This window comes from Sorex fumeus, unplaced genomic scaffold (genome assembly GCF_029834395.1).
Source record: "Sorex fumeus unplaced genomic scaffold, SorFum_2.1 ptg000041l, whole genome shotgun sequence".
Taxonomy (NCBI): domain Eukaryota; kingdom Metazoa; phylum Chordata; class Mammalia; order Eulipotyphla; family Soricidae; genus Sorex; species Sorex fumeus.
The window spans coordinates 5,288,635-5,313,545 of record NW_026606098.1 but is presented as its reverse complement, the minus strand read 5'-3'; the positions used below and the strand labels follow the sequence as shown (position 1 = coordinate 5,313,545).

Genomic DNA, 24,911 nt, shown 5'->3' with positions numbered 1-24,911 from the left:
GAGTCGCTTCTGGGCCAGACATGTCCATCAGCAGCGCCCGGCACTCACCAGCCCGAACTCACCAGACGGCAGTTAGGCTCCGAGCAGGCGTGAGGCACCCTCTGGGAGGAGGGGCTGCAGGGCGGGCAGGGCCCCCCTGGCCAGCTGCCTCTGGGTGGGGTCTTCCAATGTGGTCCGCACAGAACATCCACATTGAAACTGGAAGCGCCTGTCATTTCCTCTCTAGAAATTTTATCCTCAATATAGTCATGATCCAATTCATAACCAATTTACAAAAATAGCTTTTTATCCAATAATTCCAGCAAGGTAAAAATAGGAGTTTCTTTTTACATACAGCAAATGGCAGAGGCTGGCGGGCGGGCGGCGTGCTCCCTGCACGCAGCCGCGCCCACTGGCAGTTTGTCCTAAGGTGCAGAAGCTTCCTTGGAAGCCCCGGGCCGAGCCCAGCCCTGAGGCCTGCTCCGAAGCCCGGGGCCGGGCACCCGCCGCCCGGAACCCCCCTTTGACTCTCCACCCCGCGCTCGGCCAGCGCTACTGCAGGGAGTCACTGTGCTCCAGCACCAGCCCGCTCATGTGGCCGGGGGTCAGCCCCGTGCCGCCGTCCCCCGTGCTGTCCTCTGACTCGTCCTCGCTCTGCTCCGCCATCATCACCTGCTGCACGGCCAGCGTGGCGCCGTCCGAGGACAAGGACTGCAGGCTGTCCACGCTCATGCTCACGGGCGTGGCAATGGTCACCACGGCGCCTGCGGACGGCAGGGCCAGCGCTCAGCGCACGGGGCCCAGGCCCGCCACGGGGCTGGGGGACACGACGGGTCCTGCTGAGCGGTCTGGAAGGTGTGAGGGTGCATGTGGCATGTGTGGGCATGTGTGGGCACGTGTGCGCGTGTGGGTGTATGAGGAGTGTCAGTGTATGTAGTCTGTATGCAACGGGGAAGGCTGTATGCGGGGGATGTGTAGGTGTGTACATGGGGTGTGTTCAGGTGGGCGTTTGGGGGGTGGGTCTGGGGTACATAGGACAGAGACTCTCAGGGAGAGAACCACAGGCCAAAGGCTGTCCTAGGTGGGGGGGCAGAGGAAGCCACACCGCCCCCAGAGGGGCTGAGGAGAGCAGCAGGTGGGCAGGCGCCTGGGGGTCTCCCCTAGGCCGCATCCTGGACTAGGATGTGCTGCATGGTGGGGGTCAGGTGGGTCCCACATGCCCAACACCCACCTTCCGACATGGCCAGGTCGCTGGGAGCCGGCTGGGTGGCACCAGACGCGATGGAGTCAGGCCAGAACCTCTGAACGGGCCTGTTCTGGGCTGTCTTCTTCTTTGTCTTCGGTGTCTCTGAGCAGCTGGAGTCCAGCATGGGCTGAAGGATGCGCCTCCTGGCATTGATGAACCTGGGCAAGCATGAGGACTGTCAGGACAGTGGCCACCTCATGTCACTGCTTCCCAGCCTGCCCAGAGCACATGCGCCCCTCAGCCCTGAGCAAAGTGATGCAGGAGGCCAGGGCAGGGATGATGGGGTGTGGGCATGAGGCTGCCGGTGTCACCACCTGGCTCTGCACCCCAACAAGGCACTTTACAGCATGAATGGGGTGGGGGAACAACTGGCCTCCAGAGAGAGGGGCCCCCCACACCCATGTGCAGCCATCACACACAGCCACGCAGGCGCAGCACTATCCGAGGGGAGCTGGGAACCGTCCAGTGGGGGCTGAGCGCCGTCTGAGGGGCTGAGTGAGTGGGGGACAGGCCTGTCTGTCAGCCGGAGGCAGTTGGTTGCTTTCGAGCTCACCAGTTGTTGACCTGGAGCAGCGTGAGGTTCGTCTGTGCCGCGATCTGCTTCTTCTCGTCCTCCGTGGGGTAGGGGTGCTGTAGGGAGGGGCTCACATTGCGGCCAGGGGCAGCGCATGCTGGAGTCGACCCCGGGGTCCCCGCAGATAGGGTCGGGAGGGGTGACTTCTGGCACCCCCCCCCGACAGCCCCCAACCGCTGTGCCCACCGCTCTGGGACAGCTCAGGTTCTGAGGGATGCCCCGGTGTAGACGGCAGGACACAGACAGACTGGGGGGTGCCGAGAGCCGGGCTGGCCCGCCCTTCCTGCGCTCACCCCGATGTGCTGGAAGAGCCAGGAGCGCATGACGTTGGTGGCGTGCTTCGGCAGGACGCCCCTCTTGTTCTTGGCCGAGCCGTCATCCTGCTGCAGGACACTCAGGTCCTGGTTCAGCTGTAGCTGTAGCTGTGCGGGGACACGTGTCAGGCCCATGGCCGGGACCTGAAAGCTCAGTCCCGCGGTTCCCCACGGCTGCTCCTGCCACAAGGGCCCCAGTCACGGAGGCCCCGGCCCCGACCTCCCCAGAGGGGCCCAGACTGGGCGGCCAGACTGCACTGGAAGCGGGGGGGGGGGGGGGGGGGGGAGGGCAGGGCGACACGACGACTGCAGAATAGCCAAGGGAGGGAGCGACAGGGGTGTTGGATCTCCCCATGACACAGAGGGACCGGCCACAGGGGGTGGGAGCACCCTTGCTGGGCAGGGCCGGGCAGGAGGTTGGACATAGCTGCCCCGGGAAGGGGCAAACACAGACACGGTCCTTGCCGAGCCAGGTGCGGGCACCCCAGACACTCCATGATGGCGGGAATGATGTGTCAGTTCAGGGCCAGCCTAGTGCCTGGAGCTGCCGCGGGACCCCAAGGACCCACCACGAGGGCTGGCTTGGGTGGCTGAGTGGCAGCTGGGTGCCTGCTTTGGGCCCAGAAGCCGCACCAAGACTAAAAACCGCCGGCTGCACCCATGGCTCAGCCGTTTCTCCCCCTCCCTGACTAGCTGGCTGCCCGCGGCATGCTGTGGAGGAAAACCTCCCTGTGCCAACCTTCTGGAGCCCCGGGATGGGCATGTGCCCCGTCAGGCTGGCTCTGTGTGGCTGCAGCCTGCCTGAGTGCCAGCCTGCAAACCGCAGCAGCCCTGGCCGTGGACCTGGTTCCTGCTGGGTTGCTGCCGCTATCACTGCCTGGGCCAAGGGGCACGCACTGCCAGCAGGTCAACCTGGACACGTCGGGCAAGGGCATTAGAGGCCTGAGGGCGCCTTCAGGCTTCTGGGCACCCCAGATCTACCACTGTGCCTCTGGCCAGACCCTGCAACTCAGGACCAAGTTTCCCGAGAAACTGAAGGGCCAAGAGTCAGGTCTGTGTAGCCACACCCACAAATGCCCACAAACCCCCTCCACTCAGCCCCACATGCTCACTTATTGGCCTTGCTTCAGAGACCCCCAAATAAACCTCCAAACAGATCAAAGTTAAACTCGGACCCGCGCAAGGCTGAACAGACTGGGGTAGATCAGAGGGGAGGGTCTGCCTGGTGCCCGCCCAGACAGTGCCCCGGCAGCCGCTTGCTCCCACAACCCAAATTGCCACCATGCCCCACCCAAACTCCACTCTCTTGGGACAGACCTCACCAAGATACAGTCTGCTGAAAATTTGGGCATGTGGGTTTTGTGACTGAAACCTCCAGGCCTCCTCAGAGTTAGAATGGGCTACTTCCCCCCACATCCCTTTTCCTCTGGAAGTCCCAACAGTCACGTCCACCCCCCAAAGCTGCCACCTGGTAAAAAAGGCTACTCCAGCCATACCTTCCAGATAAAAACATTGGACGCCCTGAACAAAAACAATCACCTCTTAGTACCATAGAGGCAGGCAAGGAAGGGGGGATGTAGGGGGATGGTAGCAGGGAAACTGGGGACATAGCTGGTGGGAAACGTACACTGGTGGAGGGATGGATGTTGTAACTTTGGATGACTGAAACCCAGTCATAAGGAGCTTTTGTGATGGTCTATCTCACAGTAATTCAATTAAAAAAAGAAGAATGTGAGTGAATGGGACTGTGAGTGTGTAAGAATGAGTGTGTGTGAGTGAATGTGAACATCTGAGTGTGGATTGTGTGTAAGAATGGGTGTGTATGAGTTCATGTGTAAGTGTATGTGTGTGTCAATGTGTGTAGGTGTGTGTGAATGTGAGAAGTGACTGAACCCTTGTGAGTGAATGCATGAGTGTGAATGCGTGTGGATGTGAATGCATGAGGCTGTGTGGGTGTGCATGTGACTATAGAGTGAAGTGTGCGTGTGTGAGTGTGAGAGTGAGTGTGAGTGCATGTGTAGGGGCGGGTGCACCTGAGGGTCTGAGTTGAATGTGAGTGTGCACGTGAGTATGGACGGATGTCAGAGAAGTGCAGGAGCAGGGGAGTACACATGTGAATATGTGAGAGTTACATGAGTGTGATGTCCCATCTGTGATGTATGTGTTCCATGCGTCTGTGCTGCATGTGCATCTTGTGTGGGTGATGTGTGACATGCCCACTAGGCCCAGGAGATCCGTGGGCCTCTCCAGGCCCCCTGGGAAGTACGCGTCTACGCAGCCCCCACTGTTTGCTTCTGGCTTCCCAGACCCCTCTAGGCTGCGCACAGAGGCAGAGCAGGGGAACTGGGAGCCCGAGAACCTAGAGCTAGACTGTTCCCTCCCCCGACACCGTGCTGCATGTCCACACCCCAACAGTTTCCATCCCGTGTCCACCCCCCCACAGTGTCCACACCCCCGTTTCGACCCCCCAGCGTCCACCCGCCCCACGCATCGTTCACAGACACCTGAGAGTTCTGGATCCTGATGGTCCCGGGCGACAGGGCCTGGGTCACAACCTGGCCTTGGGGCGTGACCACTGTGACGGGCTGGTAGACGGTGCTGCCTGCAAGGGAAGAGCCACTTCAGACCCGCTTCAGACCCTTGGCAGGGGTGTTGGGGAACTGGGCCCCTTCAGGCCTGGCCCTCGGGCAGCGAGACCTCACGGCCCTGGGTAGTTACAGGGCTGGAGTCAATTCCTAAGGGGCTGGGCAGGGCCTCAGAGGGTTGAGCACGTGCCTGCATGCAGGAGGCCCAGGTTTGAGGCAGGGTGGGCCCTGAGGCACCCCAACGCCTGGCTGGATTTCCTGGGCACTGCTGGGTGGGGTGCGATAGGGCAGGCGAGGTCGGGATGGCGAACTGGGTTGGGGGCCAGGGTCCGGGGTTGAGCCCAGCTGGCCATGTTCCAGATGCACTTCAGTGAGGGTCTCTCTGGTGGCTGTGGTGCCACATGGCGACCTCGGAACTGCATCATTAGTTGCTAGTGTCATCACAGCATGACTCCAGACACGCGGAGAACACACCCAGAAGCCTGGTCTGTGAGGACTCGTGAGGCCTCTGCTGCACCCTCATAGATGGGGTGAATGCAGTTCCCACAGCTGCGGCACTTGGGAGGGGCCCAAGCGGGCGCCCAGCAGCCTGAGACTGGCCGCGGCCAGCGATACCCTCCAACCCAGCGTGGGGCCCCCGCGAGAGCCCTGGCGTCCTACCTGCCACGGTCGCCATGGCCACGTTCCCCTGCTGCAGCGCAGACGCCGGCACCACGAGTCCCTGGGGGCTGAGCGTGCCCGTGATGGCACTCTGCAGCTGCTGCCGGGCAAAGCACGGGCAGGGTCACGGCGGGCCCCGCCTACAGGAAGGGTCGGCTGGCTGGGGGGCCCCTGGAGGTCTGCAGGCACCAAATGATGCCCAAGTTGGCATGGAAGGACGAAGGGCAGATAACTGACCTGACGCTGGGGCGGGAGAGAGTGCAGGCCGCAGACCAAGCCGATGGAGAGATGGGAAGGGAGGGAGGGGGGAGGGAAGGGAGGGAAGGGGGAGGGAGAGAGGGAGAGGAGAGAGGACAGAGCCGCCTAGCCAAGATGCCTGGCTGACTTCCCAGACGGTGCGGAAGCGTTTTGGGCACAGAAGGGGTGTCTCTGGGCCGCGGGCCTGGGCCTGCTGCGGGCACCAGCCTGCCCAGGACCTTTCCCCAGGAAGGGGAGGAGTGGGAGCTACAGAGCCCCAAGGTACTTTTAGCCTCACGTGCCTTCCCAGCCATGCTCCTTCAGCAGGTCACCCCAGCACTGCCAGGCAGGGAGCCTCCAGGCTGCCCCTCGGGCTACTCAGGGGACGGTGTGTGTTTGGGGCTACGCTCAGTGGTGCTGGGGGCTAGTCCCAGTGTTCAGCTCAGGTACGGCCCCTGAAAGGGCATCTGCACCCCGTACCCAATGGGGCCTGACGTCTAGAATGATCAGAGTTAGAGGCTCAGAAGGGGGCGTGGAGAGGGTGGGATTGGGTGCATGCGAGAGTGTGTGCAGGTGTGCGTGTGCATGTGTTATGTGTGTGCATTTGTGTATCGGTGTACATGTGTGCATGTGTGTCCAAGTGTGTGCATGCATGTACACGTGTGGGGGAGTGCTCCGCGCACCTGGGCCTGCACGGGGGAGTAGGGGCTGCCGGGCTCCCCGCTCAGCAGCGTCTCACTGTTCATCTTGGTCTTCAGGCAAGCGATGTAGCGGCTGCAGAAGTCCTTGCACAGCTCGTTCACCTTCTCCAGCTCCAGCAAGTGGATCCGCAGCACCTGGATGGCCTTCACCATCTGCAGGCAGGGAGCCAGGTCCGCTATGGGCACCTCACAGCCACAGGAGCTGCCTGAGGCCAGTGCCCCCGCCGGAGCCCGGGACTCCCCGGACAGTCTTCACCAGCACCTGGACACTTATTAGGGCCTGGACTCTCCCGTCAGGGCCTGGACACTCTCCACCAGTGGCCAGCACCCAGCATCCACCCACCCCAGCCGGCACCTGTTTCTCACGGAGGCCGGGGGCGACCCAGCCGTCTCAATGCTCAGGGGGAGGGGGAGCCAGGGGGTGGGGGTGGGAGACCCCGCTCTGGCTCCCAGTGGCAAGAACGGCTATTCCTCAGGTGCACTTACTAAGTTGTCGGTCTCGGGGTCCTCACAGAAGAAGGGCTTTCCCTCCTTCTCCTGCTTCCGCACAAAGTTTTCGATGTCCACATCGAAGCTGGCAGATGTGGTGGCCTCAGAGCCCTGTGTGGACTGCTCGCACTTCTCGAACAGCAGGGCCAGCAGTGGGAACAGGGGGTGCCTGCGGCAGGAAATAGGCGCCTGCACCTTCCAGGAGGTCTGTGGGGCGTGGTGGGACCCTCATGCCACACCCCGGCCCTCCGACCCCCCAGAGGCTCAGGCCCAGCTCCCCCATGCAATCCCCAGGCCTCCCAGCACCATGGGGGACCGACACCGCCCACGCCATGTGCAGACAGGATGGGACGGGCAGCCGGTCCCCAGGGGTCAGGGGCTGTGGGGACCCGCGAACAGTCCAGCATCCTGCGTCCCGGCACTGCCCTGCCTCAGTGCATCCGCCTGGCTCGGGCACCGTCTGTCACTGTGACAGGTCCCCCAAGTCAGGGCACTGAGTTGCTCCAGTTTATTTTTCAGAATCATCCCAGCGAGGGGTCAGAGACAGAGGGCAGTGGGAAGGGCACTTGCCAGACCCCTAAGAGTGAGCGACTCCTGAGCACAAGGCCAGAAAATGACCCAAACAAGCCCCAAGCTGCCCACTGTAGGCCGTAACTCTTGAGATGTGCTGGACCAGGCAGGCTCGGGACAGGGAGTCCAGTTGGCCAAGACTTCCATGGCCACGACCACCACTCAGGCCTCTGTGGCCAGGTCACGCTTGTCCACCGGCGTGGATGGCCCTGGAGGACACGGCCCTGCCTCCCTCCCTGGCGAGGCCTGGCCATCCACCTGGACACAGCAGGACGGGCCTAAGTGAACGCATTTCAGTTGGCCGACGTGGCCTCACCAGAGCTGGGCTGACTGGACAACACGTCCTGCCTCCAGTCCCAGGACAAGCGCCCCTGGTCACTCAGCCAGCTTTTGTATCTGAGCCCGAGGCTGTCCTTCCACACGCAGCCAGGGAGCCCATGGCACCCACACGTCCACCTGGCCCGAGGCCCTCTCACAGCCCCGGCCTGCACCTACCTGTAGATGGCCTGCTTGTCGGCGTCCATGGGGGTCTGGGAGCCCACGGGCGGCGAGCTTACGGCTTCCACATCGGGCTCGGAGCACGTGGGGTCCTGCTCTGTCTTCAGCTCTGTCACCACCTGCATCTGCGAAGGGCCCGTTACAAACCCCCTGCAGGCGTGTGCCACCCGGCTCCATCCCTGGCACGGCCAGGGCAGCTCGAACCCCAAGCAAGGACGCCAGAAAGGAGTCGACGGAGCACAGCCAGGTGGGCATGGGGACCCGCCACGTGCTTTGCCTTACCCCCGCAGGTACCCCGGTGCCCTGGGCAAAGACTGGCCACTGTGGGGGCATCTTCTGCTGGCACAGCCTTGTCTGGGTCGCCGGGGACAGTGGCTGAGCTGCGGCTGAGAGGCACAGCAGGCCCCAAGCAGGGATGTTAGGGACAGCATTTCCGGAAGAAAAGCACCCAGCCCTGCCCATGGCCTGCAGGGAGAGAACCTCCAGCGACTCCTGCTGGGGGCCTGATGTCTTCTGGGAGTGAGCAGGGACCCCGGAGTAGGAGGGGCCCGGGGGCATCGGTGCCCCTAAGAACCCCCCCCCCCCCCCGCTCCTCTGCTGGCTGCCCCTGGGGGCCACAGCCCAGCTCCAGCCTGTGGGCAGTATCACACATATGCCCCATGGCACAGCTAGTGTCCACTGCTGGCACAGGGCAGCAGGCCACAGGCAAAGAGCACAGAAAATGGGGCCCCACACGGGCACGGGGCCATGGCCGTGCCCACCTGCTGCCCGTCCTGGTAGCTGTCTATGCTCAGCGTCTGTGTTGCCATCATGGTGTGCGACGCCCGCGTCCCACCTCACATCATCGTGCATCCGAAGCACAAGGCATCTAGGAAACGAAACCCAGAGAGGGTCACTCGGCAGCACCAAGCACCCCCATGGCCTGCAGCCCTCGTCCCCTCCCCAGGACTCGCTGGCCTCTCTCTGCCCGGGGTATCCATCAGCACGTGTGCACACGGCAAGAGCCCGCGTGGACTGCGTGCTGTGCGGGTCAGACGAGTGCCAGGGCAGGCAGGCAGGGCCAGCAAGGGGACAGGAGGGCTGAGGAATCAGCATGGCGGAACAGGGGTGAAGGCAGAACGCAGGGCAGGCAGTGGGGAGTCTGGGGCGAGGGGAGGGTGTTACCGGGAGACACTGGGAGCTGAGGGAGGGTTGTGGGCGGGAGTCAGGCTGGTGTGCGGGGATACTGTTATGGGCGGGGTCAGGGTGGTGGGTGTGGACACTGCTGTGGGCGGGGTCAGGCTGGTGGGCGGGGACACTGCAGTGGGCAGGGCCAGGTTGGCGGGCGGGGACACTGCTGTGGGCAGGGTCAGGCTGGTGTGCGGGGACTGCTGTGGGCGAGGTCGGGCTGGTGGGCGGGGACACTGCTGTGGGCAGGGCCAGGCTGGTGGGCGGGGACACTGATGTGTGCAGTCAGGCTGGTGGGCGTGGACATTGAAGTGGGCAGGGCCAGGTTGGTGGGAGGAGACACAGCTGTGGGCAGGATCAGGCTGGTGGGCGGGGACATTGCAGTGGGCAGGGCCAGGTTGGTGGGCGGGGACACTGCTGTGGGCAGGATCAGGCTGGTGGGCGGGGACTGCTGTGGGCGAGGTCAGGTTGGGCGGGGACACTGCAGTGGGCAGGGCCAGCTTGGTGGACGGGGACACTGCTGTGGGCAGGATCAGGCTGGTGGGTGGGGTCAGGTTGGTGGGCGTGGACACTGCTGTGGGCGGGATCAGGCTGGTGGGCGGGGACTGCTGTGGGCGAGGTCAGGTTGGTGGGTGGGGACATTGCACTGGACAGGGCCAGGTTGGTGGGCGTGGACATTGAAGTGGGCAGGGCCAGGTTGGTGGGCGGAGACACAGCTGTGGGCAGGATCAGGCTGGTGGGCGGGAACTGCTGTGGGCGAGGTCAGGTTGGTGGGCGGGGACATTGCAGTGGGCAGGGTCAGGCTGGTGGGCGGGGACACTACTGTGTGCAGTCAGGCTGGTGGGCGTGGACACTGAAGTGGGCAGGGCCAGGTTGGTGGGCGGAGACACAGCTGTGGGCAGGATCAGGCTGGTGGGCGGGAACTGCTGTGGGCGAGGTCAGGTTGGTGGGAGGGGACATTGCAGTGGGCAGGGCCAGGTTGGTGGGCGGGGACACTGCTGTGGGCAGGATCAGGCTGGTGGGCGGGGACTGCTGTGGGCGAGGTCAGGTTGGGCGGGGACACTGCAGCGGGCAGGGCCAGCTTGGTGGACGGGGACACTGCTGTGGGCAGGATCAGGCTGGTGGGTGGGGTCAGGTTGGTGGGTGGGGACACTGCTGTGGGCGGGATCAGGCTGGTGGGCGAGGACACTATTGTGGGCGGGGTTAGGTTGGTGGGCGGGGACACTGTTGTGGGCGAGGTCAGGTTGGTAGGCGGGGACATTGCTGTGGGTGGGGCCGTGCACTGGAGTGTTCCAGTGATGGGTGGGGTCAGGGCGGTGGGCGGGGCTTCAGGTTGTGGGTGGGGTCCTGGCTCCCACCTGCTTGAGTCCTGGCCAAGCCACACCTCCTGCAGTGGGGCCCAAGTGGAGCAGCTTCTGGGGCCTGCAGGGGAGAGAGGGCACAGCTGAGGGCATGGCCGAGGGTCAGTGGTCAGGCAAAAGGAGGCTCTGGGAGGTGACAGTATCCCTGTGCCACCATGGAGCCAAAGGCCAGCTGGCCAGGGGTCCCCTGTGCTCCAGGCCAGGCCCAGGGCTTGGGATGACTGAGAAACGCCATCTCTGTCGACATGGTCTGCGCCCCTGACCGGGGTCTTTGGAATTGGGGGACCCCGGGAGACCAGAGTGATGCAGCCACCGCTGTGACACCCCACTCAAGCCCCCAGAGGGTCCTCCCCTCTGCCCGGCACCATCCTGAACTCTGGGCACCTGGATTCAGCCCCCACATGACCCGGCCCATGAGGGGCAGGGAGAGGGCAGCAGCTGGGCCCGAGGGGCATCTACGCATCACACGGGACACAGCCTGAGGCCGGGAGCAGCTGAGAGAGAGCAGGGCCTTCAGGAAAGGCCACCTGACTGATGGCAGGCAGATGGGTGGCCCTCGGGTCCTGCCCAGCACAGTTCCACCAGCAGAGACTCAAGGTCTCTGTCTCTGTGGAAGTCTATGCTCAGGACAGTTCAGATATCAGTCAACGAGTCTCTCCAGCTTTGGCTCCGACAGAGCCCCTCTGAGTGACTGACTGACATCCTTCTTCCTATGCTCTCTCTGGTGTGGCACAGTGACCCTGGGTCTCGCACACAGTGCTCACACGGCTATACTCATACACGGTGCTCCCACACTGGCATCTCACACCCTGGGGCAGAGAGTCACAGCACGGGAGCCAGGGGTTCCCCAAGGGTATGGCCCGTGTCAGCCTGGCTGTGCCTCCAGCGAGTGCCCTACCCATGGGCCCTCCCAGGCACCAGAATTTCTCTTCTGTCAAGTATCGCTGGGGGCCGACACTAACACAGCGCAAGAGCAGGTGTCCTGCACTCGGCTGAACTGGTTCAGGCCCAAGCACCCCACAGGACCCCCAGGCCCCACCAGAGGTTATTCCTGAGCAGAGGCAGGAGTGAGCCCCGAGCATCGCCGGATGTGGGCCTCAGGCCAAAGCAAAGACCCACTAAGGACTGGGGAGGGCTGTCTCCGCACGACTTCCAGCCGCTGGCCTCTCTGGGGCTGGAGAGGGCAGTGCCGAGACAGCTGCTCTCAGGCTGGACGCCAGCCTGAGACCGCGCTGTTCGCTGCTATCGGGAGCTCGGGAGTGTTTGCTCACACGCGCCAGGGGCTCCCCAAGAAGTGTCTGCAAGCCTGGAGATCAGATCACGGCGAGGAAGGGAAGCACTCGTCAGTGGACCGGTCAGTAAAACACAGGGTGTCCAGGTGGGCACCTCAGCTGCCCCTGGCACGTAAGGTAGTGGGTCAAAGAGCATCGGCAGGAAACTGGCCTCACAATGGCGGGAGTGCGGCCTTGTGTGCGGGGGACGCACAGTCCCCTCACACCGTGCTAGGGCACCCTCCTAGGTATTGTCTGGGCACCCCCAGACAGACAAAACCCCTCAGCTGTGGTCAGAAGTTTCATTTCAAAGGGGGTTGGAGACGAAAGGCGGCCTCCCCGTACCCCGCACATCCCGCAACCCTGGCTCTGGGCTCTCCCGGCACTGCCCAGCCTGGCCTGTAGGCACAGATATCCCAGAGGGCAGACACCAGGGCCACTGATACCATTGGGGCATGAAGGCCTAACTGCCAGAGCATCTCCTGGGGCCCCGGTCACCCCAGAACCTGCTCCCTCAGTGAGTAAGACGACCCATCCTGGGAACAGCAGACTGGCTCTGGTGGGAAACCCAGAGATTCAGCCTAGGACTGACTGGGCAGGCGGGACTGCCGGGCGGCAGGAAGGACGCTAAGCAGGTGGAAAGCGGGGAGCGCGCTGGCCTTGCACTTGGCCTATCCAGGTTCCACCCCGGACATCCCACAGGGTCCCCCCACACCCACCATGAGTGATCCCCACGTGCACAGCTGGGGGTGATCCCAGGATAGAGGCATACCCACGGCTGGGCAGAAGGGAGACCCACTGCGCCAGGGTGGTCCCGAACCAGCAAACAGCATATCTGAGGACTGAGGGGGCCACGAACAGTTCAGAGATCCCTCAAAGAGTAGAAAACCAAGCTGCAGACCTCACCCAGGGAGACACAGGAGCAAGCAGAACCAGCCAAGGACAGACAGACGGACAGCCACAGACTGCCAGGCCTGGCCTCGGGAGCAAGCCCAGTCAGAGCTTCCCTCCCCCGCGGGAAGGCGCTGGCCCAGCCTGTCAAGCCTGAAGGGCCCCCCTTCCTCCAGCGGGGAGAGTGTCTTCAATCTGCCCCCGTCCAGGGTATGGCCAAGGCAGAGGCGAGCGCATGAGACGGTTCTAGAAGCTTCGCTCCTACCGTACAGAGGCTGACGTGCTTGGACTTCGTGTGTTCAAGAACCTTCTATCCAAACCGCAGATTAGGAAGTGGGCATGCAGGGACTTGGTTCTAGAAGCTTCCAGCCCACTGCACTGTGGGTATGAGGACGGGTCACATGAAGAGGGGGTCTCCCTTGTTGGCCACCATAAGTGATCCCCGCGTGCATAGCCAGGGGTGACCCCAGGGCAGAAGGAATTTTCCTTGTTTCTGGTTTTCAGCCACTCCTGAAGGTGTGCAAGATCCTATGGGATGCCGGGAATCGAACCCAGGTCAGCCACATGCAAGGCCAGTGCCTTCCGCCTGGTGCTATCACTCTGGTCCAGATTTTTCATTTCATGATGTGGTGAAAGCTGCACTTTGCGAGACGCCTCTGACTCTCTGGGGCCACCGCCGCCAGCCTCCCAGGGGACACTGCTAGGCAGCCATGAGGCAAACCCTGGGGCCCATGTGTTGTGTCGCCAGAGTCTCAGGCTTCCTCAGAGAATGGGGGATGTTCTCAGAGTGGCTTCTCATGAGGGCCCCCAGGTGAAAATATGTCTACAGAAAGATTCCCATGAGGGAAGCTAACCCTGTGACAGTGACCCCCCATGTGAGGGTGATTCCCCCATAAGACAACCCTCTGTGAGGCTGATGCCCCTGAGACTAATCCCCTGTGAGGGTGACCCCCCCGCCATGAGGATGGTCCCCTTGTGAAGGTGACTCCCCTGTGAGGGTGACCTGTGAGAATGATTCTCCTTTGAAGATGGTCCCCCTGTGAGAATGACCCCCTCCCGGGAGGATGGTGACCCTGTGAGGATGACGCCCCCCAGGATGATCCTCCTGTGAGAGTGAGCCCCTGTGAGAATGATCCCCTACTTGAGTGACCCAAGCTTGAGAATGATTCGCCTATGGGAGTGAACCCCTGTGAGGATAACCTCCCATATGAGAATGGTTCCCCCTGTGAGGGTGATCCTCCTCTGAGGGTGAACCCCGTGAAAATGATCCCCCATTGTGAATCCTGTGAGTGATGCCTCGCTTGAGGGTGAGCTCTTGTGAAGGTGACCCCCTGTGAGAATTCCCCATGAGGGTGACCCCCATAAGGGTGAGCCCCTTATGACCCCCCCGGGAGGATGAGCCCCCTGTGAGGATGACCCCTCCCCAGGATGATCCTCCTGTGAGATTGAGCTCTCCCTGTGAGAATGACTCCCCTGTGAGGGTGACCCCCGTGAGGGTGAGCCCCTCAGTGTGACCGCTGAGGATGATGACCTCCTTCGGTGAGCATGATCCTCCGTGCAAGGGTGACTCCTGTGAAGCAAACTCCTTGTGGAGCGACCCTCCCTGGAGGGTAACCCGTGTGCATACTCTGTCATTCATTAAATGGTGCCAATACGCTGACAGTGCTCTCCACTGCAGGCTGCTTTGGGGTCACATACGTGCATATTCACACACATGAATATACACGTTGCATACACACCCCCCACAGGGCAGGGATGGAAGACAGGGCTCGACCCCTGCACCATACCCCCACCCTTGGGGTGTCATATTTGTCTTTTCCTTACCCTAAAAAGCTAATTTCCTAGCGATGTTGACACAGTTCCAAAATAACGATACGAGTATTATTTCTGAAAATTGGGATGCCATTGAGACTTTAATAATTCCTTTGTGTTCAAGATTTAGCTCAGCAGGATGTACAAACATACGCATCCGGAAGTCACTCGGGTTAACTCCCGCGCGGTGAAGCCGCAGCTCAATCCTGAGGCAGGTTTCTGGAGTTCTCTGTACCTCTGCTTCGGGGTGCTGCTCCCTCCTAACGCCCCACAGCCGAGAATGCACACCGTAGGCCCTGTCGGAAACCCTGAGCCACTCCTGCACCCTGTGCCCTGACTGTCCCGCATCCTGCCCGAGGGTGCCCCCATCCCAGTCCTTCCAGCGGTGCCGCCTGGCTGCTCACCAGGGCGCGAGAGGCTGCCAGTTCCCTCCCCTGTGGCAGCGGTGGGGGTCAGCCAAGGGCCTCTTGCACCCAGTGCCCACAGGCCAGACCCGACATGCTCTAGAGCGAGGAACCGGCAAGCGAGTCTGAGGCTCACTCTCTCCTCCCTGCCTGGAGACTTTGTGAATCTTTGGTTTTTGGCCCATCCCTGGCGGTGCTGGGGATGGAATCCCTCCTGGCAGTGCTGGGGAGCCCCGTGGGGTGCCAGGGATTGAACCCGGGTCAGCTACGTGCAGCCAAGGGCCCTCCCCTGTACTGTGGCTCCAGTCCAGCCTGGAGCCTTTAAGGAACCATCTCGACACTCCTCAGTTTCCTCTTCAGTCGCGATTTGCTCTGCTATGGAAGAGCACGGGCTCGAGAGCCCACCGCCAGCCCTCACCCCCCCGCCCTGCTGCAGACACTCTGGCTCCAACATTCCTGCCAAAAGCCACCTTTCCGCTGCTGGAGCAGAGCCACACGCTTGCCAAGGGCAACACCAGGTCTGTGCTTAGGTGCACCCGACAACTTCTCGAGCTGTGTTCATGTGATCTTCCCGTTCTCTAGGGAGCGTATTAAAGGCGATACATGCCAGGGCTGGGAACACACCTTGCACACAAGAGCCTGACTCGCTCTCCTGCACTGCACGGGCCCCTGAGCACTGAGTCAAGAGTAGTCCCTGAGCACCATTAAGCATAGCCCCAAGCAAAGACCTGCTGCATGGACAAGGGACTAGGCAGAGCTGGGCTGTGCCCCCATTACCCCCCTGGACTGGACAGAGCTGGGCTGTGCCCCATCACCCGGGACGGGAGGGGGGTGCTGCTCAGGGAAGCCGGGCTCCAGCTTTCAGGCTATGTGCCGGCAGTCTGTCACTCTACCGTCACCCGCCCCTCCGAAGCATGGTCTCTCGAGTCCTGCTCAGGCTGCCCCTGGCCTGCATCCAGCCTTGGTCCTCCAGGTTTCTGTGCTGGTGTCGGCAGTTCCAAAGAGCTGTGTGGAGTGGAGGTCCGCGTTTCCATAGCGGCACAATTCTGGTCATCTGGGAAACAGATCTTTTCGGATCAGGAAGGCTCCCGATGGCGGCAGCTGGCCCAGTCACTGTTGTGTTTGGTTTTGGGGCACATCCGCAGTGCTCAGGAGGCCGTATGTGGCCCTGCCCAGCTGTCCTCTCTCTCTCTGCTGCCTTCTTTTGTTTTTCCCTTCCTGGGGCAGGAGGGGACCTTCCAACAGTACTGGGTCAGACCTGTGCCCCCCACCTGGGTGGGCACTGCCCGAGCTCAGCCTCCACCTGGGGCCCGCAGGGCCATATGGCTCCTAGACCAGGCCCACAGCACTCTTGGGAGTGGCAGGGGTCTGGGACAAACCAGCGTGGGCAGCTGGCTGGGGGCAGGGATGGGCGAACACCCATCTGGGGTAACAAACACAGCCGGGGCCTTCAGAGCGTCTGTCTGAACCCCGAGTAAGGTCTGGGGTGTTGTCCCCTGTCCTCAGCCTCCTGGAGGAAGCCACACGCCTTGGGAAACATGAGGCCGCCGGTCCCGGGGACCCTAACGGCACATGAGCCATCACTGCAAACATTGGCATCTTGACTGTTCAAACCCAGAGCTTCGAAGACGTCTTTTGGGCATTACCTAAGAAATCAGTGTTTTGTGTATGATATGCTTTAACTTTGGAGGTGGGGCAGTTTGGGCCATACCTGGTGGTGCTCAGGGACCAGATGGGGTGCTGGGGACTAAACCAGGGTCAGCTACGTGCCAGGCAAATGCCCTCCCGCTGTAATGACACCCTGGCCCCATAATGTTATTTTCTATAGGAGAAAATCATGAATGTTTTTTATGGTTTCGAGAACAGAACAAGTTCATATTCCACCGCGTGCCAACCTGATCAGTAACTGATTATTCTCTCCACCTGGAACATAATTCAGAAGATTACCCCTCCCCTTTCATTTGGTTTGGGGCCACACGACGTCCTCAGGGCGAACTTGGGGATTCCGTGTGGTACTGATGGGAGCCAGGGTGGCCACAGTGCAATGAGCACTGTCACCCTTGTACCACCTCTCTGGGTGCAGAGAGCAGCCTTCTGAATACAAGCAGCAGCGTTGATGGGGCGACCCTGTGTCATAGGCACGATTCCAGGCAGGACACAGCCTCCAGAGAGGCCACGGAGCCAGCAGGAATGAGTGCCACCACTCAGAAGCCCAGGGCCTGGCAATGCCCAGAGGTGGCTTTTGACAGCACTGGCGGGGCCACAGGTGGCTCCCTCAGGCCCAGCCGGTGCTCAGCCCTTGGCCCGGTGCTTCCCTGCCACTTCAGGAGCCAAACAACATGTGAAGGAGGGATATAGGGTCTTAGGCCACTGTCTAGGGCAACCCTGCACTGCCCATCACAGCCCAGCCCTACCCAGGCCAGCCCTGCCCAGCCCAGCCCAGCGCAGCCCAACCTAGCCCAGCCAAGCTCTGCCCAGCCCAGTTCTGTCCAGTTCTATCCAGCTCAGCCCAGCCCAGCCCTGCCCTGCCCTGCCCAGCTCTGCCCAGAACAGCCCTGCCCAGAACAGCCCTGCCCTGCCCTGCCCTGCCCTGCCCTGCCCTGCCCTGCCCTGCCCTGCCCTGCCCTGCCCAGCCCAGCCCAGCCCAGCCCAGCCCAGCCCAGCCCAGCCCAGCCCTGTGGAGCCCTGCCCAGGCACACACTAGATCGATCGGCCGGCTGATCCCCACAGTGTGTCTATCTGAGGAAGCGCAGGCTCTGTGGGCATGGCTGGGGCACTGGGGCTCAGACGCTGTGCTCTGACGCGGGGTGCAGGGTGGGAGGGCGCCCCCAGTGCCACTGGGCAGCAGAGGGGGCAGAGGGAAGTGCCGTCTAGGCAGAGCTGGGGCTCTCTCGGCGGTCTCCCCCTCAGACCCTCCCCAGCACGCACAGCTCTCAGACAGCTCATTCCGGAGAAAAACACTTTTCTGCGTGCGAGCTAGGTCCAAATCCCCAGCACCACACTGGGTTCCCCGAGTGTGACCAAGGGTGACCTCTGAGCAGAGCCAGGGACAGCTGTGACCCAAATGCCCCACCCGCTTAGAGGAAGGCTGTGCACGGGGAGCGGCCAGGACAGCCCTTTGCTCCCGAAAGCAGCTGGGTTTACCATGGGTGAGACAGAATCTGGTCCGGGCAGCTGCCTGTTGAGGGTCACAGACCCCCACGCCAGGGGCCATGGCTGGAGGGGGGTCGCTTAACGCTGCAGCCGTGCCCCCACATTCTGATGCAGGACGCTGATGGACCCAGGAGCCTAGCCCGAGAGCTTGGCAGCCCCTCTCCCTCTCTGCCCTGAGATCCGCCAGCGCAGAGAAAATAAACAACGGAAGGAACAAAGTGGATGCGAGCCTCCCTGTTCCAGAGGTCCAGGAGCGAGGACGGGGAGCCAACAGGCCAGAGGACACGGGGCAGGTTGGTCCAGAGTGCGAGTTTCACCGCAGTGGCAAACGGGAACACAGGGTCCACACCCAGGGGACGCAGCCCAACAGCAAATGCCGTCCTAGAGCCGCTGTTCTCCCAAAGGGCTGCCTTCTGACCCCCGGGCCCTGGCAAACCTGAGGGCACTGGGGCTCTGCCATGGGCGAGGCCAGCACCTGCCTGGCCGGGGCTGCAGGGACACGGCCCAGCAGAACGCTCAAGTTCTAGACTGCTTCAGGCAGAGCGGGAGGGTGCTCCTGTGCAAGCAGCCCACAGTGGTTTAATCCCAGCACCCCACCATCCCCTAAACTCTGCCAGGAGTGATTGGGAGCAAGCCCTGAGCACAGCCAGGTGTAGCCGCAAAACAAAATCCTAGTTTTCTTCTTTTTAAAAAAAAAACAGCAGCCACTTTATTTATTTTGGTTTTTGGGTCACACCCGGCAATAAACAGGGGTTACTCCTGGCTCTGTGCTCAGGAATCACCCCTGGCGGTGCTCAGGGGACCATATGGGATGCTGGGAATCGAACCCGGGTTGGCCGCGTGCAAGGCAAACGCCCTACTCGCTGTGCTATTGCTCCAGCCCCCTAGTTTTCTTCTTTTTGACTTTTTGGGTCACACCTGGCGATGCTCGGGGGTTCCTCCTGGCTCTGCACTTAGGAATCACTCCTGGTGGTGCTCAGGGAACCCTATGGGATGCTGGGAATCGAACCCGGGTCAGCAATGTGCAAGGCAAACGCCCTACCCGCTGTGATATCGCTCCGGCTCCAAATTCCTACAATTTTAAGTGCAAAAAAGCCCCAAATTTTCATGGACTGGCTTGGTAACAGACCATCACAAGCCGGCTGAGCGTCCCCCCAAGGAACCATAGGAGCAGTAATTCTTGGCTCAGACTGTTCCGAAAAGTATGGTCAGTGTCTCCATCCACAGTCCCTCTGAGGGCCCAGAGCCCTGCGTCCACGGTGGACGCCTCAGCAGTCGCGAAAGCGACCCATCACAGCCCCGTCCTGTGGGAGGGAGGGCAGGGCCAGCAGGGCGGGCAGCGGCGCAGCTGTCCCCGACGGCGGACCTCGTCACCAGCAGCCCGGGCCCCGCCCGGCTGGCCACACTGCCCACGCACTGACCCCCGCCGCCTCACCCCGTCCCCCTCCTCGGCCCGTCCGGGAGCAAGCCTGTCCTCGGAACAGGGCGAGACCCCGCAAGCACGACCGAGGCACAGGTGGGCCCAAGCCCCGGCCGCGGCCGCGCAGTGCCCTCGATGCCCGCACCCTTCTTCCCGGAGACCCCGGCCGCCGGCGCCGTGGAGGGTCCCAACCCGCACCGCAGGCCAGCGCCGGGCTGCCGGCGGACAAAGGCCAGAGAGAAGAAGCCTGCCCCGGGCTGGACTCACGGCCCAGGGATTCAGGGCAGAAGCGAAAGTGGCCCTCCGCAATGCCTGACCCGGGAAAGTGAAAGCGGGCGGCGGCAGCCCCTGGGCACTGGGGCCGCTGGACCCCCCGGGGCGGCCCGACACAATGCAACAAAGCCGGAGCCGGCGGGCCGCGGGCCCAGTGGGCACGGCCGCTGCCCGGGCCGCGGGTACAAAGGACCCGGGGGACGCGCCCGCCTCAAAGGCGCGTCCACGGCGGCCGGAGGCAAGCGTAGGCCCTGGCAGCCCCCGGGGCGCCCCCAGCCGCCCCCTGCGGGCAGCCGCCCCGAGCAGGGCCGGAGCAGCACGCGCGCCCCCGCCGCCCCGCCCCGCGCGCGCCCCCGCCCGGCCCGCGCGCGCCCCCGTGGCCCAGGGCCCCCCCCTCCCGCCAGCGCCCCCCGGGGACCCCGCGCCCTCCCCGCCCCCAGGGGCCCCGACAAACCGCCCCCGCCCGCGCGCCCCCGTGCCCGCGCGCCCCCGCGCCCCCCGGTGCCCCCGCCCGCGCCGGGCGCGCGCCGCGCCGGAGGGACGGTTGGGAGCGCGCGCCCCGCTGCGGGCCCCGCGCGGCGGCGGCGGCGGTGGCGACGGCGGCGCTTTCCAGAAATTTCCGTGGCCCCGAACCCCGCCGTGACACAGAGGCCGGGCGCGCCCCCGCCGGCCCGCGCCCGCGGCGCCCCCCGCCCCCGCCCGCGGCCGCTCCCCTCCCCCAGCGCGCCCCTCCCGCCCCCGCCGCGGCCGGCCGGCGCGGCCCTCCCGCGTCCACGGCCAGCGGGCAGCGGGCAGCCGGGCGGCGCGGGCGGCGGCGGCGGGGCCGGCGTGATTGATAGGGACGCGGCGGCGGAGCGGCGGCGGCGGCGGAGCGCTTGAGTGACAGCTTACCTGGGTGCCAATCTTCATCACACTGACAAGCGGCTGCAGCAATCGGGACCCGCAGTGCCGCGCCCGCGTCCAACCGTCACGCCGACGCCGGGCCACGCGACACAGCCTCGCTCAATGGGAGGAGGGCGACGCCGGCGCGCGCCGCGGCCCGGCCAGCGCGGGGGCGGGGCCTGCGCGCGGGGGCGGGGCCCGCGCTGGGGCGGGGCCTTGCGAGGGGCGGGGCTGCGTGAGGGGCGGGACCGGAGGCGGGCCTGCGCGCGAGGGCGTGCCCCGGGCGCTCGCCACGCCCCTGGGCGGAGCCGCGCCTAGAACCACGCCCCCTCGGAGCTCCGCGCGCCGGGCTGCACCACCGCGCGGCCTGGCGGGTTCGGGCCGTACCATCGCCGGCCCCGGGGACCGCCTGCGCTCCTGCCCCGCGCCGAGCCGAGGGGGCGAGCCCTGCCCGGGGCTCCGGCACCCTGCGGGGGGACGCTGCCCCGTGGCCGAGGTGAAGGGCCTGCGGGCTCCCGCCGACCGCGGGCGCTCTCCCGCACCCCCCACCCTGCACCCACGGAAGCCGCACCTGCTGGACCGGGCTGGACCCGACCCCCGCATCCTCCAGAGACCGCCCCACCCCTGGCGGGGTGTTGGTGAGACTCTCTCGCTGAAGTGACAAAATACGACCAACGGCGCTGGCTGCTGTGGCCAAGGGGTCACCCACCCGCTGGACGGCCACTCTCTGTGTGCACTGCCAGCTGGGGAAGGGAGCCCGTCTGCTGACGTGGACTCCAGCGTGCCTTGCCGAGAAGTGAACAGCTTCGGTCCCCCCAGGCCGGCTGTCCCCGCCGCACAGCGGGGGCCCACTCTCCCCTTCCTGGCCGGCAGGCGGGGACGCCTGCGTTGGGGAGCACGTCTGTTCTGGCCATCCCTGCGTGGACACGCAGGTCGACCCGGCCCCTGGTAGCTGAGTGTGGGCCGTGAGCAGGGGCTGAGAATCTCGGCCCCACTTCCTGCTCTCGGTGCTTTGGGGGACAGGTGGAAGAGGAGTTGCTGGATCACACGGGAATCTATTCTTAATATCGGGGGCCACCACACCCTTTCTGGAGCAGCTGCCCAGGTCCTGCTCCTGCCAGCGCCACACACGGCTTCACATCTCTGCCTTCTCTGTCTCTGCATCTCTGTGTCTGCATCTCTGCGTCTCTGCATCTCTGCATCCCTGCATCCCTGCATCTCTGCCGTCTCAGCCTTATCATCAGCACGGGCCAGGGTTTTGGGGCAGCCAGGGGGCTAAGGTGAGCCCAGGACTTTCCAGACCACTTTGCTTCCACTTTTCAGCTTTCTCTCCCCTTCTGCTCCCTGTAGCACAGGCACAGAGAACTGCCCACTCGATGGGCGTTCCTGCCAGGTCCCGGAGCTGCAGGAGCGGCCATCACGGGACCCCAGACGCGCCCAGTGCCAACCCCAGTTCCCCAGAGCATCTCGTAGTTGAAATTAAAACCAGAACAGTTCGAAATGATCATTTTACTTTTACTTTATATGATAATACAGAGACCAGAGACATAGTACCGTGGGCAGGATGCTGGCCTTGCACACGGCTGACCTGGGTTCGATCCCTGGCACCACATATGGCCCCTGGATCCCCTCCAGGAGTAATCCCTGAGCACAGAGCCAGGAGTAAGCCCTGCGCACCACTGGGTGTGCCTCAATAGCCAAAAAGTAAAATGATAATAAAATGACAATACAGGGGCCAGAGCGATAGTACAGTGGGGAGGGCACTTGCCTTGCACATGGCCAACAGGGTTCAATCCCCAGCATCCCATGTGTTCCCCTGAGCATCACCAGGACTGATTCCTGAGTGCAGAGCCAGGAGTAAGCTCTGAGCACTGCCAGGTGTGGTTCAAAAGCTTAAAATGCCGAGGTGTAGACCATCCCATGTCTGGGGTTCCAGCAGGTGGGCACGTTTTCTGGACGGTATCTTCCCAAACACTCCGGAACAGAGAGTGACTTGGACTTGGTGATTACCTCGCAGACCTCCCTCAATAGCAGGCCACCAGCTGGGGTCTCCAAGGTTTGAAGGGACATCTGGGTTGCGGGCTGGCCACTTCGACCTGGGGACAGTTTACCTGGGCACAGTGACCATCCTTGGTGTGGTTTGCCTGCAATCTTTCAGCCACTCACAGTGGTCCTCAGGGGCTACTCTCAGCTCAATGCTTGGGGATCACTCCCGGAGGTTGTTTGGGGGATTCTGCCTTGCAAATTCAGGGTTGAACCCAGGCCCCCACATGGAGTTTGCGCCCTTCTTTTTGGCTCCCAGCTCTCGTGGGTGTTTCTTTTTTTTTTTTATAATGTAGGAGTACTGCTATTTATTCAGCCATTGATTAAGCTGATTGAATTGGGCATGAACTCCACATTACTTTTTAAATTCATAATGTTAATTTAATTTTATTATTATTCCCCCCCCCTCCATTTTTGATACACCGTGAGATACAGTTACAAAGCTCTCATGTTTAAGCTTTGGTCATACAGTCATCAAACGCCCATCCCTTCACCCGTGCACATTTTCCACCAGCAAAATCCCTAGTATTCACCGCTCCCCATTCCAACCCTTCCCCTGCCTGTGTGGCAAACAATATCCCCCATACTCTCTCTCTACTTTGGTTACCTTCAATATTTTGACATCAGTCCCACCACCACTCAAACCTGCCAAAAACCCAATGAAAGACAATTTGTTTTATATTGCTTGTTATGGATAGAATATAATGCTCAGGAAATTCTGTGTCGTTCTCTTCTGGGAGCTTTAGTTTATAGTCTCTGGGTCTTGGCTATGAATGGGATTACATGGCTGGGGGCAGTTTGTGGGTGTGACTGCCAAGCTACTGGAAAACTGGGGAGGGGTGGGGAGGAGGCCCAATCCCCATCTGAGCGGGCCTGGATATCTCAGTCATGGCTTCCCGCTTACCTCTGCGCCTCCAGCCCTAACTGCATCTTTTGATCTCTTGAGGTTTATGGGTCTCTGAAATAAGGCCAATAAATGAGCTCATACAGCTGAGCCAGAGGTGGTTTGTGGGTGTGGCTCCCACATACCTAACTTTTGGCTGTTTAATTTCTTGGTAAACTTGGCCCCAAGTTGTTGGAGTCTGGCCAAAGGCAAAGCAGCAATTTGGGGGTGTCAGGAAGCCTGAAGGCACCATCAGGCTGTTGATGCACTTGCCCCGCAGGTACGGGTTGGCCTGCTGGTGGCATCCCCTCCCACCCCCGTGGGTATTTCTTAAAGGCAGGAATCAGCCAGGCGCTGAGGAGACATGGACAAACCTCCTGTCCCTCTGAGCCAGCGCCCACAGCCACTGTGGGGTCCACGCTGCGCTTTGTGACATGTCTGGAAAGTGCTGTTTCTCACACACAAGCCGGTGTCCTCGGCACTGGCACAAGCCCTGGACATTCTGCTTCCGGAAGTGGCCACGTTCCCAGCCATAGCCAGGCTGGGAACGTGGCCCATGCCCACACTGTGGCAGCCCTGCGCACTGCCAGGGATGGGGCAGGAACCAGCTCACCAGGGAAACCAGGATCAGGTATAACCGGCTTGTGGGTGGCCTGGGTGGTTGGGGGTCTCCTGGCATTGCTGTCGAGGGTGCGGAGGATATGGACGTGCGTACAGGCTGACTCAGGGTGTGGGGCCCTGGACAGCTGCTGTCTCGGAGGGGGAGACGAGAGTGTCCTCCCTGGACATGTGCCTGGGGCTGAGCACATGACCCTCCAGTGCTCTCACAGCCTGACCCCACCGCCATGGACACAGGCCCTACCCCACTGTCACTTGACCTGGGGGTCAGAGGTCTGTCCCTGCCCAGTGCACTGCTGGCACAGGGACTGCAGTATCCCAAGGGTCCCATGGCGGCATCCCGGAACCCAGGCAGTCCATCTGCAGAGAGCTGGGGTCCTCGCGGGGCTGGGGAGCGGGGCCCTGGGGCACGGGCCAGACTGAGAGTTTGGGGTTTCCGTGCCTCCTCTCACGAGCACAGAGCAGGGCCGTGGGGGCTTCCACAGCACCCGAGGGCGCCATGCTGGGAGGGGCATGCACACACTCACACTCACGCACGCACACACATGTGCACACGTGTCCCCGCCCGATCCTCATGAGATGGTTTCCTTCTGGTTTGGTTTTGGGTCGTGCCCAGCAGTGCTGGCTACTCCTGGCCTAGTGCTCAGGGGTCAGTCCCGGGGTGCCAGGGTGAGCCACCTGAGAGCAATCTCCGGGATGGTTCTTCCTCTCTCTCGTGGGCCACTCCCAGCACTTCAGAGCCCACCACAGCTCCCCCTTCTAGACTGAAACATCCTGTTACAGGACGGGCTAAGTTCACCCTTGGCCTTTTCTTCTTTTCTTTGGAGTAAAACAGATTTTATTTGGAGGTTTCGAAGAAGAGGAGGGAGAGAAAGTGGGA

The 24,911-nt window shown here is 62.6% G+C and overlaps 2 protein-coding genes across 4 annotated transcripts in view; both read right to left on the bottom strand.

The window, feature by feature from the left end:
* The window catches only part of PDXK (pyridoxal kinase), a 161,047-nt gene extending 141,082 nt beyond the window's left edge, over window positions 1-19,965 (bottom strand). Inside the window, exon 1 of the mRNA XM_056119236.1 lies at window positions 19,960-19,965. The gene's annotated coding sequence lies outside the window, so the exon portion shown is untranslated. The remainder of the gene's footprint in view (window positions 1-19,959) is intronic.
* Window positions 514-20,639, bottom strand: PKNOX1 (PBX/knotted 1 homeobox 1). Of its 3 annotated transcripts, none has more exons than XM_056119232.1 (12): window positions 20,497-20,639; window positions 12,814-12,921; window positions 8,615-8,721; window positions 7,851-7,978; window positions 6,783-6,954; window positions 6,279-6,449; window positions 5,359-5,455; window positions 4,618-4,715; window positions 2,093-2,221; window positions 1,779-1,855; window positions 1,211-1,383; window positions 514-743 (listed from the first exon to the last, which is right to left on the bottom strand). In XM_056119232.1, exons 3-12 carry the CDS (start codon window positions 8,663-8,665, stop codon window positions 532-534), a joined length of 1,308 nt encoding a protein of 435 aa, XP_055975207.1. In that variant the 5' UTR covers window positions 8,666-8,721; window positions 12,814-12,921; window positions 20,497-20,639; the 3' UTR covers window positions 514-531. The 3 variants fall into 3 exon arrangements, with proteins under 3 accessions (XP_055975207.1, XP_055975208.1, XP_055975206.1); XM_056119233.1 differs by having other exon boundaries at window positions 5,359-5,458; window positions 7,851-7,972; XM_056119231.1 differs by having other exon boundaries at window positions 515-743; window positions 5,359-5,458.
* Window positions 20,640-24,911: the final 4,272 nt, after the last annotated feature.